Raw genomic sequence first — 20046 nt, 5'->3', positions numbered from 1 at the left:
ATAAATAAAATCTTTAAGAAAAAAAAAGGAAAGTAGATTTTCATCTCCAAATTGTTCCAAATAAATACTTTGAAGTTTTCCAATACCTAAATTAAGTACCAATTTTTAAATTCAACTTTAAAAAAATTTAAAAAATAAAGTTTAAATTAAAATTAGTTCTTCGTGCTAGGCACATTTCAGGGCCTTGATAGTCCTAATTGGCTAGTGGGTACAGTATTGGACAGAGAGCAAGCTCCTGGAGTCATTTTTGGGCAATCCCAGGTATGTATAATGTTAATATTATCTGGGAACCAGCAAATCTTAAAAACAGTAATATAACAAAACACAAAGAAATGATATATTAAGTCCCAACTCTGGGTTTGAGCCCTAGTTTTACTACTTTCTGTCTATAAGGAAGTTATTTCACTTTCTGGACCTCAGATTACTCATCTGTGGAAAGAGGTAATATTTCTGGCCCGAGTTTTGTAATGAGGACTAAATGGGACAATGCCTAGCTTACAGTGAGTTGTCAATAAAGGCAAGGTAATACTGTTTCAGAGTTTAAAAATACTTTCATAGTTCATTATTTCATTTGCTCCTTACTGAAATCTCATTAAGAATGGAAAAATTTATTATCTCCCTTTATAAAAGATCTAGAACAAGTCTTCAAAATCTAAGCCTATTTTGTTTTCCATATTATGATTACTATCACTGTCAGTTGGCTTGAATCGAGTGGTCCCTATGAGAGGTACTGTTCTTTTCTTTTTTTTTTTTTTTTTTTAGATTTTTATTTTATTTATTTGACAGACAGAGACCACGAGTAGCCAGAGAGGCAGGCAGAGACAGAGAGGAGGAAGCAGGCTCCCCGCAGAGCAGAGAGCCCAATGCGGGGCTCGATTCCAGGACCCTGGGATCATGACCTGAGCTGAAGGCAGAGGTTTAACCCACTGAGCCACCGAGGCGCCCCCAACAGGTACTGTTTCTTAGGGATGCACTTTTGATAGCCACAGTACACCAATTTTCCCCTTCTGGTTTTGAGGAAGTAGGGATTGACACAGCTATTCATATCTATAAACCTATTGTACAAGGCTTAGAGAAAAGGCAGACTTGTTATTGATATTAGGGATTCAGACTACCCATTTCTCATGAAATATTTGCCTTTCTACTTCCCTAAACACTTACTTAAAAAGAAAGTTAAGGTCTTGATTATTCATGGCATGTTTGTTTGGCACATTGCCTCAGATTGATAGATCACAATGAAAGAACATAAGCAATAGTTAATTTTCAAGTTTTCATGCCATGTATTAAAGATTGTGTGTCAACAGTGATTTTGAGCTCTAATTATCTCATGTAGTCTGAGTGTTTCTGGTTTGTTTTCATTGAGGCACAAGCAGAATATGCTTACGTTTATAAGTTTTGGGATACTCATTGGGTCTGTTTTCTGATTTTTCTCTTCCTCTGATGACCTGTCAAAAACTGGAGTCTGCCCCTATATGTCATTCCAGTCCATTCTGTCTTGACAATCTGCTGCTTGTCAAGGCTGTCCCATAGTCCTTTGTGTCCCTGTCTGGGAGCCCAGGGCACTGTTGAGTGCATTAGGCAACTTGTGAAATATCTGATTGAATTTTGGTTCCATCATGCCATCTCAATGAATCAAGCCACTGTAAATTAAAGCTTTGTTCTACCAGTGGTCTTCCAACTTTGAATACATTTGATTTAAGGGACTTTGGTCTCTGATCATCTTCTCCTTTATGAGGTGAAGATGATGAGGAACACAAGCAAAGGAAATAGGGCTAATCCACATATGGTATCGTGTTGTTATTTATAAAGGCAGGTGAAACATTATAATTGGTACCATGTGAAAGTTACTTCGGTGACCTTCCAGACTGTGTGTCTCAGGGATGTGTGGTATAGGTAATTATAAAAAATTTTATGCCATAGGCATTCTGTAAATAAAATGCTTCCATAGGCCTCTGTCTACACAAGAGCAATGATCTATGATGCAAGTATCAAAATATATGTTTTCCTTATAAATAGGCAAAGGAAAGCTGATGTGAATTGGCCTTTCTCTGCAGAATAATATTGAATAATGAGTTTTTTAAGGATTTTTCTTATTATCAAGGAACATATACTTATTGTATAATATTAAGGGAAAGATAATAAAATCACCCATAAGTACTTCTACTAACGATAACCATTTTTAATTTATTTTGTATTTCCTTCCAGTCTTTTATAAGCATGTATTTTATAACCTAGTTATAATTGTGCTGTATGTAGTTTTATATCTCACTTTTTTTCTTTTAACATTGTAAAATTTTTATGTTACTAGGTTAAGCATTGGATAGACTCATAAATCATTTAGTCTATTACTTATATTGGAAAATTTTAGTTGAGTTCATTTTATTTTTCTCTTTAAAATAACCCTGGGATGAACACCTTTGAATTTTTATCTTCTAAATCGTATTTTATTATTCCTTTAGTATAGGTTCCTAAAAGTGGAATTATTGGGCAAAGTTTATAAATATTTTTAGAGCTCATGACACATATTGACAAATTCCTTTCTAGACGGTTTTTAATTTATCCAATGTTCTGCCCCATCAGAAGCTTGAGAAGACAGATATTTTAAACAAATATATTAGCATGTAGATAACCAAAGTACAGATGTTCTCTTCAGAAAAGAGCTATACTTATTTAAATGTAGTTGCCTGTGTACATGCTGTTACTTCAGAGGGGCCCATGATTTAAACATAGAATAGTGTCACCAATTCAGGTTCTGAGTGATTTTTGGCTGTTTTCAAAAATTGCATGATCAGTTCCCAAAGAATGAAGACTTGCTACCCTCAAAGATACACATAAGTATGAGTTACCAGCAAATAGCCCTTGCTACTGGCTTTTCCTTCTTCGAGGACTCTGCTCCTGCTGGATGCTGCTGTGACCATCAAAGCAATGCCAGAGAAGGGCTAGAAGTGAGAAGGAGAGGGGCAGTGTGGTGTGTGCTGTCCAAAACCTCTTCCCCTGGCAGTGTCTAAGTATTGGTGCTCACTTGGCTCCATTTGATGCAGAGAACAAATTTAGACCTGAAAGAGGGGGATGAGCATGGTGTATTCATGACAAGGTGATTTTTCTAAAGGAAACAACCTGGTTTTTCTATGGGACATGTTTTAATGGATTTTACTTGATGAGAGAGAGCAAAACTGAGAGAGAGAGAGAGAGAGAGATACAAGGGGCAGAGAGAAAGCAAAAGAGTTATTTAAATAACTGGGGAAATAACTGGGGAAATCTATGTGAAGAGTGTATCAGTGATTTTTACTATTCTTGTCACTTTTCTATAGGTTTGAAAATTTGGAAATTAGAAAGATGAGAAAAACAAACATCTATAGGGGACAAAAACTAACTTTCTTCTTCCCTTCTATGTTCTTGGCCAAAACACTCTTGTATAAAAAGATTAATGGGAGAAAAATTTAATTACGTATGTATGTACGAATAGGAGCCCCTCAAATATATGAGACTCGAAAAGGTTACCAGAGCAGGCAGCTTTTATGCTTTTTAGACAAATAATAAGTTTTGGGTGCCTGGGTGGCTCAGTTGGTTAAGCGTCTGCCTTTGGCTCAGGTCATGATCTCAGGGTCCTGGAATGGAGTCCCGCATGGGGCTCCCTCCTCAGGGGGAAGTCTGCTTCTCCCTCTCCCAATCCCTCTGCTTGTGTTCCTGCTCTCGCTGTCTCTCTGTCAAATAAATAAATAAAATCTTTAAATAAAAAAAAGAAAAAGAAATGATAAGTTTGTGTAGAATTAACAAGGCAGAGGGGTTTGGGCTTGGGGTAGCAAATAGTAAAGAGTTAACAAGATTTATAAAGCCTTCTTGGCCCTATCTCTGGTGATAAGGTTGTCTTCTATCCTCCTGGTACAAGGAGAGTGCTTGTCACATGAGAGATTTATTTCCTGCTTTCAGGGGGACAGAGGAAGTTCAGAATGTTCTTAAGTTGGTTGTTTCTTAAGTATCTTTATTCAAGATAATCAATGTGCCAATGTGGCATATTTTAGGGTGACATATTCTGAATCCCTACTCATCAAACAACACCACAGGCCCTGAAGAATGATCTAGGAATGATTGAAAATGATCAAAGGCCTGGCATCAAGGCAGATGTGAATCAGAACATACGTGATTTTCACGTGATCATGGGCAGTCTCCTTCAGAATTCTTCCTTTGGGTGTGGGACTTGTGTACTTGAACTATTTCTTACAAAAGAATACATAGTGCCAACCTCCCAGTATATTTTATTAACAGAATTTATCATTCTAATAAAGACAAGTTGAGAAGAATCTGTTTAGACATTTTGAAAGGTAAGTTGCCCTCAACACCAGAGATCAGGAGAGTCTTCCAGATGCTTCAGCAAATGTTGGAGGGGCATGGGAAGTAGTAGAAGACAAAGGAAGCTGAGATTGTTGAAGCATTTAGGGCGTGGACTAGCTGTACAATTAATAAGATTTCACTTGGTCTGATTATCAAGTGTATATCGCTTCTCCTTTTTGGCTAATATGTCTTTTTTTGTTATTGTTTCACTACATGTCTTTGTAATGTTACAGAATAAAATCCAATATCTCTTCAAGAAAATGGCAGAGAGAAAGTAGTTATCCTATTATCACTGAGCTTTAAGTTTTTGCTTCTTTTGGTCCATAAACCTCTGCAAAAATGATATTAAGAAGGGGTGCCTGGGTGGCTCAGTGGGTTAAGCCGCTGCCTTCGGCTCAGGTCATGATCTCAGGGTCCTGGGATCGAGCCCTGCATCGGGCTCTCTGCTCAGCAGGGATCCTGCTTCCCTCTCTCTCTCTCTTTCTCTGCCTGCCTCTCCGTCTACTTGTTATCTCTCTCTGTCAAATAAATAAATAAAATCTTTGAAAAAAATTATATTAGGAGATACTAATTTGAACCAAAACTTAAGAGTGGCTACATCATTAATCCCTGTGTCAGGCTGGCTTTGAGCTGACAAGGAAATATTTCCAATACAGTAAAGGAACAATTCTTGGACTTTAATATGCATATAAATCACCCAGGGATTTTTTTTTTTTTTTTTTTTTTTGAGAGACTGAGAATGTGTGTGGGGGGTAATGTGGGAGAGGGGCAAGGGAGAGGGAGACAGAGAATCTTAAGCAGGCTCCATGCTCAACACAGAGCTCTGTGGTGGCTCAATCTCATGACCCTTAAGTCATGACCTGAGCCAAAAACCAAGAGTCAGATGCTTAACCTACTGAGCCACTCAAGCACCCCTACCTAGGGATCTTCTTAAAAACATAGATTCAGATTCAGTTGATCTGGGGAGGAGCTTAAAATTCTGCATTTCTCACAAATTTTCAGGCAATGCTGGTACTGCTGGCCCACGGATCACATTCCAAATAGCAAGTAGAGGACAAAACAAGTATTTGTACCTAAGGTAGGCATTACCCTCTTTGGTTCTTGGTTTCTTCAGTTGTAAAATGGAGAAAATGCATATATGAAATTGTTGTGAATTTGAAATGAAATAAACGTTCTGAAAGTATATTATAAACTTTGCTTTCTCTACTATTATTATTATTATTTTACTAATACCATATTACTTTACAAATCCTTTAGATTTGTTTTTTATTTACTTTATTACTTTACAAATATTTAAGAGAACTTAAAAACAAAGACGGGATGGAATGCCTGGATGGCTCAGTCAGTCAAGCATCTGACTCTTGGGTTTGGCTCAGGTTATGATCTCAGTGTCGTGAGCTCAAGCCCCATTTTGTCTCCTCACTGGGCGTGGAACTTGCTTAAAATTCTCTCTCTCTCACTCTCTCTCTCTCTCTGCCCCTTTCTGCTCTCAAAAAGAAAAAGAAAAAAAAAAAAGAAAGGATGGGAGGCCAGGTGCAGTAAATTTATGCTGCATTGTTGCTATGCAAGGCTCTTGAGACTGATGTAGAAACTGAGATCACGAGCTAAATTCATTTCTATGGACAATGCTATTGAACTTATTAAGAATGCTAAAGATTTGTTACCTTGATACCTTATTACAAAGCTATGAAAATTCTCTCTTTCTGAAAAGAAGTTTCTTTTGAAAGTTTTGGATTTCCATTATACATCATCCTTCTTAAGACTGACTAGAACCTTTCTTCTATTCCTAACCAAGCACCAGCCAAAATAACCTATGGACATTTAGTATTGAATTTGGAAAAAGTGATCAAACACTGAAGCCGTAATCAAGTAATTGCAATTATATTATTTTCAAATATAATCTTCAGGTACTGTGGAATGAGAGAACTCTAATTTTCAAAAACCAAAGATAAAGCAATTGATCAGCTATTGAATATCAGTAGGACTTCCATAAAACAGCTGAGTAAACAAACAGGCAGTGTAAGATTTTATCTCAATTAAGAACCAAAAAACAGTTACAGAACATAGAAATCCTTTTGGAAAATAAAATTTTAACACTAAAGTTAAAATTCAAAGAGAACAAGCTTCATTTCCTAGAGATGTTATAAGATTTTTTTTTTCTTCAAATAATGGGGAATTCTCACAATGGTGAGAAGTGATAACATCAGAGGTGGTCAGATGGGACTCTGAGCCATTTACTTTAGATTCCCACATTTGGCTGGACTCAAGTTCCCATAGAAAGAAATTATTTTCCCGTACTTACAAAAATAGAACGGAGATGCTATGACAGTGGGAGTTTAAAAACAAAAAGGAGTTTCTTAAACTTCACAGTCTTTAACTGCCTACAACTGTATTAGCAACTAGCTTGAGGGAAGGTGGTAACAGTGATGGATTCTCTGACATGGGGTAAAAAAGGGGACGATTTGATAAAGGTAAGATGGTCCCCTGGAAAACCAAAGTCATTTATTTCAAAATTTAAAAGTATTTATACCTTGCATACTTATGACTACACAATCTGACATACATTTAAGATTAAATTATTAATTGATGACTTTACAATCTTATTATATCATGAAAAATTTAGCACTATATATTTTATTCATTTTTCCTTTTCATGTTATTATCAATGTTCTCAGAGATCCTACTCATTCTTTCCCATTATTTAAAAAAAATCTGATTTCCTGTTTATTTTGCTCTGTGTCTGAGTTCTTCCTTCTTACCTATCTTCACACCCCCGTGGTGGTGTCAGCGGAGGTCTCGAGTGATGGCTTTTGACTCACTACCTTGTCAGGTATGTGCATTTGTGCTGAGTCACACATTTAAGGGGAGAGAATATAAAGGACCCAGAGGAAAGAATAGAGATTTTAATGAGACGACTCAACTGATAATATCTGCCTTACCACATAAGACTTCTCTCCATAGGATTGAGAAAGTATATTATGAGTTTTATAATTTTTATTATTTTTAAGGATTTTTATGTATTTACTTGAGAAATCTGCACATATATTGTTTGTCCATATCTGCACATGACATGTGAGTAATTCTTAATGACGCACATGAATATGCATGAATATGGTAAGCATACTTGATTCGACCTGGTAAATGTTAGTGGATTTTGAAGGAACAAAGCAGGTGAAAGAGGTGGTAATGGTTATTTTATAAGCTGCTGAACGAAGTAAGTCAAATTGGAACAGGAGTCAAATCAAACTTGTTGAGAACATTTATTGCTGCCAGTGGAAATGAAAGATGTATAGAATCCCTTTGTAAAGACCAGCCAAGGGGGGGCACGCCCTCACTTCTTTGGCTCCGCCTTTGTTACTGGACTGGTCACCCTCAGGGGGGTGGGAGGCCACTGCCCCTTCCTCTGGGACCTCTTCATGGCAGCACCTGCTCCCCAGTGCCTAGCTTTGCTGCACAGTTTGAAGCCGCTTCAGTTTTGTTTTTTGCCTTCGGGCAGTTCTCAGTTTTTTAGTTTTTAAGAAACTGTCCTCTAATTGGTATAGAAAGTCTTCAATTCGACCAACCTAGAAGAAATAAGATTTGTGGTGTTTTTTTTTTTCTTTTTTTCAGGTTTTGTGTAATTAGGAAAACGGTGAGGTATTTAAAATGAAAAGGCACACACAGGTCCATGTTGGGACAGAATTAGCAGAGCTGGAAATGATTGAACGTAAAAGCCTCCTTCAGTCTCCGTGTTGGGTTCCCTTATTTTAGGAACGTGAAGCAGACATGCAGGAGTTTGCTTTACCACTCAGTCCTATGTCCTGGGTATTGAAGTGGGAACTATCATCACCCACTGTCTTTGATGGTCAGTAAAACCAGGGATTTCAAAAAGAAAGAAATGGTGAAAAACGATTCCGTTATCAATGGAAACAAACAAATACACCCCCCTCAAAGCCAGAGTTTCCAGCATTTGTACGCCCCTGGCCAACTTGGGAGAAAAATGGTATTACATATTGTCTTAGCAAAGAAATATTTCTCCTTTAAATCAAAACACAATTTTGGGGAAATACATTTTCTTAAAAAATGCCACACCCCAGGGAATAAGATAAAATAATGATATACAAAACAAAATATTTTGTTTAAAAAAAAAAACAAAAATAAACTATTAGTCTTTCTACCAAAGAAAACTTATAATTATTCAGTGACGGTTGAATATGTTGTACTATTTGTCACTATTTTATCCTACTAAAGAACTGTAGAATAAAACAGTTTACATATATGCTGAGTTGGGCTCTCATGAAAGTCTGTAGATATAATAATTTATACTTAGCTCGGACTCCCAGCACCTGCGTATTGCATTAGCCTAAAGTCACTCACTGAAGAGCCCATTGTCATAAAGTTAGCTCCGAACTAGAGCACTTATTATTCAAGGTACACGAACATATCACCTACTTAAGATAAAAGCACTTAAACTCTAATTTTCCAATTTTGAGTTCTACTTTTAAATCACTTGATTTATCATTCAGGGTAATATCCAAAAGATAATTCAGATTGTCAAAAAGAGAATAATAAATGGTAGCACTCATCTATATGTTATGCTTGGATCTTTTATCACACCAGGTGATGTAAATTGTCTGCGGGTTTTCTTAAGAAAATAAGATAATTTATTTATGTGAAAACAATTCTTTTTGAAAACCTAAAATCACTTCAGGTAAATTTCTCCACAAGTACATTGTTATGATGTCTGATCATTGTGGCAGTCGCCAAAATAATTTGACAGAATATTTTTGGACTGTCATGAAGCCAGTGAATTATTCTATATATTCCATACATTGATACTATCCAACTTATACCAAAATCATAAGTAAAAAATTAACACAGAGCACAATCAAAACAAACATAATGGATGTTTTTTTTTTTACCATTTTTTACCATTTTTTTACCATTACTTTACCATTACTTCAATAGTTGAGTTGATGACTCACTCATATTTATGCACTGAAAATGTATCATTTAAATCAACGCTCTTTACAATTGTAATGTTTGCAATTAGTCCAAATACAATTTAAAATTACAATCCTAATGCAACAAAAAAAGCTGCTTTCGATGATAATTGCTTTAAAATATCCATTAGGTGGCTGCTGTCTTTTCTCCTGTTTAAATTGTATTTATTAATAGCAGTGTCGACTAACTCAGTTGCCTTCATTAAAAAAGACAAAGAAGTAACACAGGAGGTCTGGGTGGGACAGAGAGTACTGCTAAATTAAGCTGGAGATCTAGAGTATATGCTACCTACCTGTCTTAGCCTGGCCTGGGTGTTTACCTCCTACCTAGCGTGTTTACATGCTGTCCTTTCAACCCATTCTCCTACTGGTACTGGAATGATCTTTTTAAATGTAAGTTTGGTCACATTATTCCTTGCTGAAAATACCTAAATGGATTCCTAATCCCTTCACATGTCCCACACACCTTTGATCTGGTGGCACTTGCATCTCTAATTCTGTCTCCTATCACTGCATTCGTCTCAGTGTGTAGTACATCTTTCAGTTATCTGAACACAGCAGCGCAGTGTTCTCAGCACCCTTGATCTTCTTAATTATAGGCCATGTGATGGAATACTCCCATTGGAACCCTTAAATTTCCTCTGGATTTCAGGTTCCACATAAGTGCCTCAGGGACATCTTCCTTTATAATCTAGACCAGGTTAGGTCTCTCAGTAACATATATATTCCCACAGCAGCCCATTCATCTCATTGCAAATTGTACTTTTTTTTTTTTACCTAATTGTTCATAGTGATTTCTTTAATATCTGTCTTCCCATCTGGGTTTTAAGGTCTCTAAGGCAGGAGTGAGGTCCATGTTTTCCACTATTCCCAGAATCTAGGCTATGGTAGACCCTCCATAATTCTTCTCTCTGCTAATAGAGCTGAAGACATTCAGCAACAAAATTGTTTTTCCATATTTCAGTGATACCTAGTATGCAGCACATCAGAAGGCTTTCTTTTCTCTTACAAATTAAATAACCATCACTTTCACGTGCCATCATTCTATCATCATTGTTTAGCTTTGAGAGTCTCCAGGCAAGGTACCAACAAGGTGTGATCCCCATACTCAAAATGGACTAAGGTACAAAAGGCACCGAGTAAAGAAAGAGTCAGGATTATTGGGTTCTGCTTGTGGCCAGGCTTATAACCCTGATCTGTGACCCCAGAGCAGTCACTTGGCCTCTCTGAGTTTTAGCTTAACTGATTTTTGGTGAAGAAAGGGTTCGCCTGGATAATTTCCAAGGACACACCAAGCCAAAAAATTCCATGACTTGTACTCACATCGCATCTAAGTTAGCCCAATCTTACATGAGTCCTCACATTTTTCAAATCAGAGGTTATTCTCTTAGATTACACCATTAGATGAATGACACACTATGCAGTAAAGTAAGTCAATTTTAGCTTCTATACTTTCTGAAGTGTAGGAGAGCTGCAACATGTTTTTAGTAAAACTGGTTCTTTATTTTCTTTTTTTAAGTCAAGGAAAGAAAAATGCTAGTTGAAGAGAAAATAGATTCATATAACTAAGAAGAACAGATTGCAAACGATAGAAATTTCTATAAAGCCCTTAGGGAAATAAAACACAAAGAAATATGTAAGCATGTAAGGAAGGGAAATGAGCCAGTTTTTGGAACAGAGGCCTTATTAGACTTTCTTTTCGGTACAGAATCTGCTTGCTTAACTGTATCAGATAGTCTACTTGGTCATTCTGGGTCTAATTTTCCCATTTGTAAAATGGAAAGATGGCATTTTTTTTAATGTATCTATGTGCCAGTGCTGACTTGGCTTTACCGAGCTATGAACATCAGACCAAATGAGCTTGTGGAGAATTCTGGGAAGTCAGATGATCAAGGGAACTGAAGGTCTCAGTGAGAGGGCAGATGCTCACCTATCATATGGCCATCAGTCATAATTCACATCAAAGAATAAGGAAATTATTATCAATGAGCTTCTCAGGACCCTTAAATCTTATACACAAAAATCTCTCAGTCAGGATTTCGTGTAGATTCAAGAAGTTCAGAATGAAGTTCAGAGCTATGCAACTCTAAAAGAGAAGACAGCCTGAGAAGCAATAGGAGATCTCAAAATTGAAATTTTGACAGTACAAAAACAAATAAATACCAATTGAGTGAGAAATGGGGAGGTAACTAAACAGACCAACTTATATTAGAGGAAAATTTCTAATCAGTTCAGATTTCAAAGGGAGCACATTTGTTCTTTCATGCAAATATTTATCGAACATTTACTATGTGCTTGGCACTATAATAGGGTGATAAGCAAAAATATCAAGATATTTGTTTATGAGGGACTCATATTCATGCAGGAGAGGCTTAACAAAAAATGATTGCAATAAAGCATAACTGCCTCTGTAAGAATTATATATGAAAATTCCTATTGGCAAAAATAGGAACAGTGAATTCAGAACAGTGAATTCTACTTGAAGGAACACAGGCATTCATTGGGGAGATAGGAGCTGGCTCTTTGCCAGGACAAGAAGTGCATTGCAGACAGAGGGAAGGGGATTCCATCAGAGCAAGGTGAAAGAACACGGGCTATTTGATAGTGATAAGTTTCTTCTAGCATAGATGTGGGCATCGGGGGGCTGGGAATAGAGATACATACAGCTGGAAATATTGATTGGGGTCAGCTTGTAAGAATGGAAAAATATTTAGCCATGTGGTTAGAAAGTAAATCTGGTACCATTATGTGGAGTGGAATGTAGCCAGGGAAACTAGAGGCAGGTGAATCAATTAGGGGACTAGTGTAATAGGATATGGAGAATATTATGAGGACCTGAATCAAGAACTTAAGGGATATTTAGGAAGAAAGCTCTATAGACTTGATGAAAAATTCTGTGTTGGGACAAGAAGGCATGCAAAATTTGGAATGACTGTGAAAGTTCTAACTTGAGATAATGATGATTTTTAGTGAGATAAGAAATACAACTAGATGAACAGTTTTAGGGAAAAGAAGTGAGTTTGATTTGTGACAAATATAGGAAATGGTAAAAACCTCACATAATCAGAAATTAATTAAAAATGGACCTATAATAATAGCCTAGTACTAGGCTAAAAGCCAGGATGATCAAAACTCCAAATTTAAAAAAAACTAACAACCTACCATTTTGCAGCCTACCATGAGAAAAGCATTCTAGCAGTTAAAAAGTGCTAAGAAAAACAAAAACAATGTTTTCAGTTATTCAGAGTAAAAGGGTGATTAGTACAGAGATACAGTACTGGATCAAAGTCAGGTATACCTGTTTGGAATTCCAGTTCCAGCATTTTCTTGTTGTGTGACTTTGTGCAATTTTATTTAACTTTTTAAAACCCAAGTTTCTTTTTCTATCAATTGCTTCACAGGATCCTAGTAAGATTAAATTAATTTGTGTGAAGTATTTGCATAGGTCTGAATCACTATTATTTAACAGTAGCATTAATACTTGAATTTGGAAGTATGTGCTCAGTAAATAGAAAAAAGATAACTAAGTGAAAAAAATACAGAAGTGAAGTAAAATAAAAAGATAAACAGCATTAATAGACACTCAGTTTTTGGCCTCAGGGATCCTGGCTCAGTACCTACACTAATTGTAGTTGCCACACATTAAAGTCTTGTGATCAGGTCTCAAAATTCCACTATATAAAAGTCAGAATTAGGAGGGGGCAGAGAAAGGAGAGGAGAGAAGAGTTTTTGTTAGCACGTATTAGTAGCAAGTTCAATATAAATCAACAGTATTCTCTGGTTGCCTCCCTGGAAACCAGTCTGCTTGTAGACAGCAATGTGTCTGTCTCATAGAAGCAACTTACATGTTCATTGGTGGATGCATCAATAAAGAAAATGTCACACACACACACACACACACACACACACACGAATATTATTCAGCCAGAAAAAAGAAAGAAATCTTGTCATTTGCAACAGCATGAATGGAACTTGAAGGCGTTATGCTAAGTGAAATAAGTCAGAGAAAGAACCGTGTTCATAGACACAGAGAACAGACTGGTGATTGCCAGAAGTGCAGGGGATGGGGGGAGGTGGGCAAAATAGATGAAGGTAGTCAAAGATGCAAACTTCCAGTTATGAAGTAAATAAGTTGTGGGGATGTAATGTACAGCGTGGTGACTACTGTTAATAATATGGTACTGTATATTTGAAAGTTGATGAGAGATTCAATCTTAGAAGTTCTCATCACCAAAAAAAAACCTTGTAGGGATGCCTGGGTGGCTAAGTCAATTAAATCAAATAAGGAGTAGTTTAGGGAGAGGAAGTTAGAGGCTGCAGTTAGGCAGATGCTGATGCTTCTCAGGATTGGGTGAAGGTGGGGTGTCTGGGTGTCTCAGTCGGTTAAGCATGTGCCTTTAGCTCAGGTCATGATCCCAGGGTCCGGGGATTGAGTCCCCAGGTGGGCTCCTTGCAGGTGGGGAACCTGCTTCTCTCTCTGCTTCCTACTCCCCCTACAGGTGCTTCCCCCCTCTCTCTCTAACAAATGAATAAAATCTTTAAAGCAAAACAAAACAAAAAAAGAAAAAAAACTTGTAACTATGTGTGGTAATGGATGTTAATTAGACTTACTGTGGTGATCATTTCACAATATATATGAATATCATTATGTTGTATACCTGGAACTAATACAATGTTATATGTCAATTATATCTCTATAAAAATAAAAAAAAAAAACCGTTTCAGGTAAAATGTATCTGTTTCAAAGGAGACTAATAGTTTTATCCCTTCTCTGCTCAGGTCACATCACATGCTTGGTTCTGGATGCGTGAAGGATCTAATTCCAAACTGTAAGAAGAAAAGTTGAAGGAGCTGGATAGCTCCTGGAATCATAACAGGAGTCTGTGGTGTCCAAGTATATCAAGGTAGTTATGTGGAAGGGGTGGTGGATTTGTTTTGTGTGAGCTAATACAGTGGAAAGAGTGCTGTGTACAATTAGACAGTTTGATTCTTGAGTCTTCTGCTAGTCATGTGACTTAACTTCTGACCTTTAACTTTCTCATCTCTCATATAAATTGTGAATTAATAATGATAATCATTCTCTACTTGACAGGGTTTTTGTGAGGATTAAATGGCTTAATGTTTGTGAAAAGTTCTTCATAAGTGGTTAAGCCATCCAGGAAGATTTTAATAGCAGTTACGTTGTGTAGTGCCTGGTGGCTTCATAGTAGGTTCTCAGTAAATATTTGCTGAGTCAATGAATAACTGAATGAGTAATCAAATGAGTGAAACAATAGATATGAGGTATAGCTGTTCTTTTCACTATTGTATAAAAATGAAAGGGACTTTCATTTTTGATTTCTGTCCCCATCACGGAGACTAGAAATCAAACATTAGATGACTCTTCTGGAGAGCATGAAATATTTGTGAGTCATGTGTGAGCCAGGGGTTGGACTCAATAAATTTTTAAAATTCATTCCAACTTTAAAGTACTAATTCCATGATGTTTAGTTTGACCAGGATTCATTCCACAGAAATGTGCTCCGTGGAAGGAGGACATATTGCATTTTGCCTGTGCTACATGGAAAAGTACTATGGAAATGAGAGGGATCTAACATCTTCTACTGTAGTTTTTTATATACTGAAAGGACTGAACTAATTACTATAAACACCCATAGATACTGAGATTCTTGAGCCTCCCCTGTGTCCCATTTATAAGATTATCACATCTGAAAGACCTATATTTTCTTCTCTGGATGTATCAGAATTGTATCTTGCATGCACAGGACCCCTATTATGGATTAGCTTAATAGCGGAAGGTAGTTCACAGAACATTCATTTCCTTTTCATCTTATAACTGCGCAAGATTATGTACTGGCACTAAAATATTTCTTTTCAGTTAATGATTTTATATTTTTTCAGCATATCAAAACTTATAATTTTCTACTGGATTTCAGGATAAAATGAAACATTTTATTAGATAAAAATAATATGTTTTCCCACATACAACCACTCATAATCACTTTAAATATAGGCATGCTAAAAGGTACTTGAATATTTACTCCAATAATCTTTTACTTTAAATTGGTTTGTATCTTATATGTAGGTGGAAAGTATAGGGATGCCCTTGGGTCAGGTGACATTCTGTTCATTTAAGAGCTTTCATGTGAAGGAGGATTACCATTAACTCTCTATCATTTTGTGGTGTTGACTGTGCCTTCATTTGCACAGAGATTCAACCTATTTTCACATGGTAATTGAAGGCATATGAGCCAGGGTGAAAGCAACATTCCTGCCTTCCATTTATTGTGTGAGGGCTATCATGAGACCAAAGGCACTGCTAAGAAAGGAACAGAAGTTTAGGGCAATAGTTAGAAATGGGGGCAAAATAAGGAAAGAAATAACCAAAGGTTTAACATGAGCAAAATTAGTAAGAGATAACAATAAGAGACTACACAGCTGTGGCCTGATAAAGCTTTGAAAGGGGAGTCATTCAGATGTGGTAGAGGGGAAGGAGAGTCACTGTGAAGATTTGGGTGATCCCTTTCTGTCCCAAGTCAATTAAAATCAAACAGTACTGGATTGAGTTGAATGTGTTCTCTCAAAATCCATATGTTGAAGTCTTAACTCTCAGTACTTCTGAATGTGACCTTATTTACAGATAGTCAAGTTAAAATGAAGTCGTTAGCGTGGGCCCTAATCCAAAATGATTGGTGTTCTCATAAAAAGGGGAAATTTCGATAAACGCACAGGGAGAGTGCCTTGTGAAAACAAAGGTAGAGATTGGGGTGATATTTCTATAAGCCAAGTTATGATAAAACTGCCAACAAACCCCAGAAGCTAGAGAGGCATGGAACTGATTCTTCCTCATGACTCTCAGAAGGAACCAACTCTGTGACAGTTTGATCTTAGAACTTCCAGCTTCCAGAACTGCAAGATGATCAGTTTCTGTTGTTTAAGCCACTCAGTCTGTATAGTATACAGTATATGCTGTATATATGCTATAGTAGCCCTAGCAAACTAATACAACAACTAAGACCTAAAGTTAATGGAAGCTCAGTTAAGTTCTAATTTTACCCTCAAACATGATTGATACTTTTCTAAAATTCACTTTTCCTGCTGGTTCATGCTCCTTACTAAGCCTGCCTAGTTTAGTATGTACCATGGGAACCATGGTGGTTTCTTTCCAATAATGGCAGCGAGAGGAATTTGACCTCAAACATGAAAGCGTGGGTAAATTACACTAAGAAGAGTTGAATTGGGACTGCCTATCGGATTTCTTGTAGTCTGGATCATGGAGAGGGGATTAGATATATTGACAGGGGTTTGTTTGCATATGTTCATGCCTTAGGAATTGGGTGCTCAAAGGATTTTTTAGTAAAGCTTTTAAAGATGATTATTAAGAAGAGAAAATGTAGATGAAATAAGAATCACATTCTTCAGGAATGAATATCATGTTTATATGACTATGATGGTGGTTACAGAATGAGAATGTGTTTCTAGAGATTAGCAGTATGGACCAAAATCCTCTCGGCAAAACAGACATTTCACTCCACCACAGCGGATTTGATAACATTAGTTTCTTTGCTCTGTTCCGTTTAGTTTCCAGACCAAATGCTTTTAAATATTTATCATCCAAAATGGTTTGAATTTTAATTCTTATTAGAAAGACAATTGTTGGGGCGCCTGGGTGGCTCAGTGGGTTAAGCCGCTGCCTTCGGCTCGGGTCATGATCTCAGAGTCCTGGGATCGAGCCCCGCATCGGGCTCTCTGCTCTCTAGGGGAGCCTGCTTCCTCCTCTCTCTCTGCCTGCCTCTCTGCCTGCTTGTGATCTCTCTGTCAAATAAATAAATAAAATCTTTAAAAAAAAAAAAAAAAAGAAAGACAATTGTTTTCAAATAGCCTTGAAATTAATTTCTAAAATAAACTTAGTTTCTGAAACAGAGTTGTTTCTGTTATTCATAATATATCAATTTCCTTTGGCTTTTGGCCTGCATTCAAGCAGATAAGCCCCACATTTTTCCTTTTTCATTTAGTGAATTTGGGATTTTATTCCATATTTTCGTCATAAAAGTACAATGTGAAAATATGAGGCCCCTACCCCTGAGAAATTATAATATGTGCAAAAAAACTTTGTACTAAACCATATTATCAGCTCTTGATTGAAAACTCCCCTAATGATAACACTTTTTGCTATGTTTAGTATAGAGTTAAAGAATAATTACAAAACCTTCTTATGACTTTGTCCAGGAAACCATGTATCATGTTTTTTTAAAAAAATATTTTTCAACATTTTTAAAAAAGATTTTATTTATTTATTTGAGAGAGAGAGAGAATGAGAGAGAGTGAGTGTGAGGGGGGGAAGGTCAGAGGGAGAAGCAGACCCCTAGCCGAGCAGAGAGTCCAACGCAGGACTCGATCTTGAGACTCCAGGATCATGACCTGAGCAGAAGGCAGTCACTCAACCAACTGAGCCACCAGGCAGCCTATTTTTCAACATTTAATGGCATAATTTATCTGAGGGCTTAAATATATTTTTCTAAAACATAAATTTTGAGGTAAGTGTGCATTCACACGTCTGAGTGAGAAGCAATACAAGGAGAACCTATGTACTCTCAGTTTGCACGAATGGTAACATCCTGTAAAACTATAGAATACCACAGCCAGAATATTGACACTGATACAGTTAAGACACAGAACAGCTCCATTACCACACAGATCTCACATGTTGTCCTTTTATAACTACACCCATTTTTCTCCAGATTTCTCATCCCTGAAGCACTGGCAACAACTAATGTATTGTCCACTTGTAAAATTTTGTCATTTTAAGAAGGTCATATACATGGAAACACATAGAATTCCACAATTCTCTAGAGACCTATTCAGGTTGTTGTATCAGCAGGTTGTCCCTTTCATTGCTGAGTAGTAACCCATGTACCACAGTTTGTTTAAGGATTCACCCTTTGAAGGGTACCCAGATTACTTCCCATTTTTGGCTTTTATGGATTAAATTGCTATGGACAATTGTGTACAGGTTTTTGTGTGGACATAAGACTTCATTTCTCTGGAAAAAATGGCAAGGAGTACAGTTGCTAGGTTATATGGTAGATGAATATCTAGTTTTATAAAGAAACGGTCAGGGTGCCTGGGAGGCTCAGTCAGTTAAGCGTCCAACTCAATTTAACTCAGGTCATGATCTCAGGGTGGTGAGATTAAGCCCTGCATCGGGCTCCATGCTGGGTGTGGAGCCTGCTTAAGATTCTCCCTCTCCCTGTCTCTATGCCCCTTTCCCCTGACACACATGCTCTTTCTCTCCCTTAAAAAAAAAACCCCAACCTCCTCATCCCCCCAAAACTGTCATATTGTTTTCCACAGTGACTGTACCATTTTATATCCCCACTAGCAATATATGAGAGATCCTCGCCAGCATTTAGTGTTGCCACTATTTTCTATTCTAGCTATTTTGATAGGTGTGCAATGATTTATCTCATTGTGGTTTTAATTTGCATTTCCCTAGTGGCCAGTGATGTTCAACATCTCTTAATGTGTTTACTTGCCATCCTCTTTGGTGAAATGTCTTTTCCTGTCTTTTGCCCACTTTCAAATTGGCTTAACTGCTTTTTAACTGTTGAATTTTGAGAGTTCTTTATATAATCTAAATATTAATCCTTTGTTGGATATGTAGTTTGCAAATATTTTTCTCTTGCGCTGTAACTAGTCTTTTCATCCTTTGCAACAGAATCTTTCACAAAGCAAATGTTTTTAATTTTCAAGTCTAATTTGCCAGTTAGACTTTTATGGATCATGCTTTTGGTATCAAGTTTTAGAAGTTCTTCGCAAAGACTAAAATCCCAAAGATTTTCTTCTAGAAGCTTTATAGTTTTATAGTTTTAGTCAGCATTTTTAAAAAAGATTTTATTTATTTATTTGACAGAGAGAAAGAGACAGTGAGAGCAGGAACATGAGCAGGAGGAGTGGGAGAAGGGGGGAGGGAGTGGGAGAGTGAGAGAGAGGGAGGGAAAGCAGGCTTCCTGCCAGGCAAGGAGCCCAATGTGGGGCTCGATGTGGGGCTCGATCCCAGGAGCCTGGGATCATGACCTAAGCTGAAGGCAGATGCCTAATGACTGAGCCACCCAGGCGACTCTTAATCAGCTTTTGAATAAAGAGTGATACTTAAGTCAGGATTTTTTTTTTTCTATGTGTGTCCAAATGCTCCAACATCATTTGTTGAAGAGGCTATCTTTCCTCTTTAAAAGCATTGAATTGCTTTTGGTTCTTTATAAAACATCATTTGAACATGTTTATGTGGGTTTATTTCTGGAGTTTTCTATTTTGTTTCATTGAACTATGTGTCTGCCACTCCATCAATATCACAAAGTCTTGATTATTGTAGGTAATAAAGTCTAATAAAGTCTTGAAATTAAATAGACTGATTCATCCCCTTTCATTCTTTTCCTAAAGTGTTTTAGCTATTCTGTTTTCTTTGTCTTTCCATATACATTTTAGAATGGTCTGGTCTTCATGTATGAAAAACCTTCCTGGAATTTTAATAGGAATTGCATTAAGCTTGTATATCAATTTTGAGAGATTGATGACTATACTATGCTGAGTCTTCCAGTTTATGAACACAGTATGTCCCACCATTTATTTAGATCTTTGATTTCCTTCTTTATTGTTTTCTAGTTTTTGGCATGCAAATTCTATCATGTTTTGTTAGATTCATAGCAAAGCATTTCCCTTTTTTTTTTTTTTT

General features: G+C 36.8%; 1 protein-coding gene across 1 annotated transcript in view; it reads right to left on the bottom strand.

The window, feature by feature from the left end:
- Nucleotides 1-20046, bottom strand: part of LOC111149534 (spermatogenesis associated 16) — a 241417-nt gene that overhangs the window by 8732 nt on the left and 212639 nt on the right. The window contains exon 10 of the mRNA XM_022506632.1: nt 7783-7895. Within this exon, the coding sequence (XP_022362340.1) occupies nt 7783-7895 (113 nt within the window). The remainder of the gene's footprint in view (nt 1-7782; nt 7896-20046) is intronic.

Source organism: Enhydra lutris, unplaced genomic scaffold (assembly GCF_002288905.1).
Source record: "Enhydra lutris kenyoni isolate GAN:26980312 unplaced genomic scaffold, ASM228890v2 scaffoldscaffold2, whole genome shotgun sequence".
NCBI lineage: Eukaryota > Metazoa > Chordata > Mammalia > Carnivora > Mustelidae > Enhydra > Enhydra lutris.
This window is presented reverse-complemented; position numbering and strand designations above follow the sequence as displayed.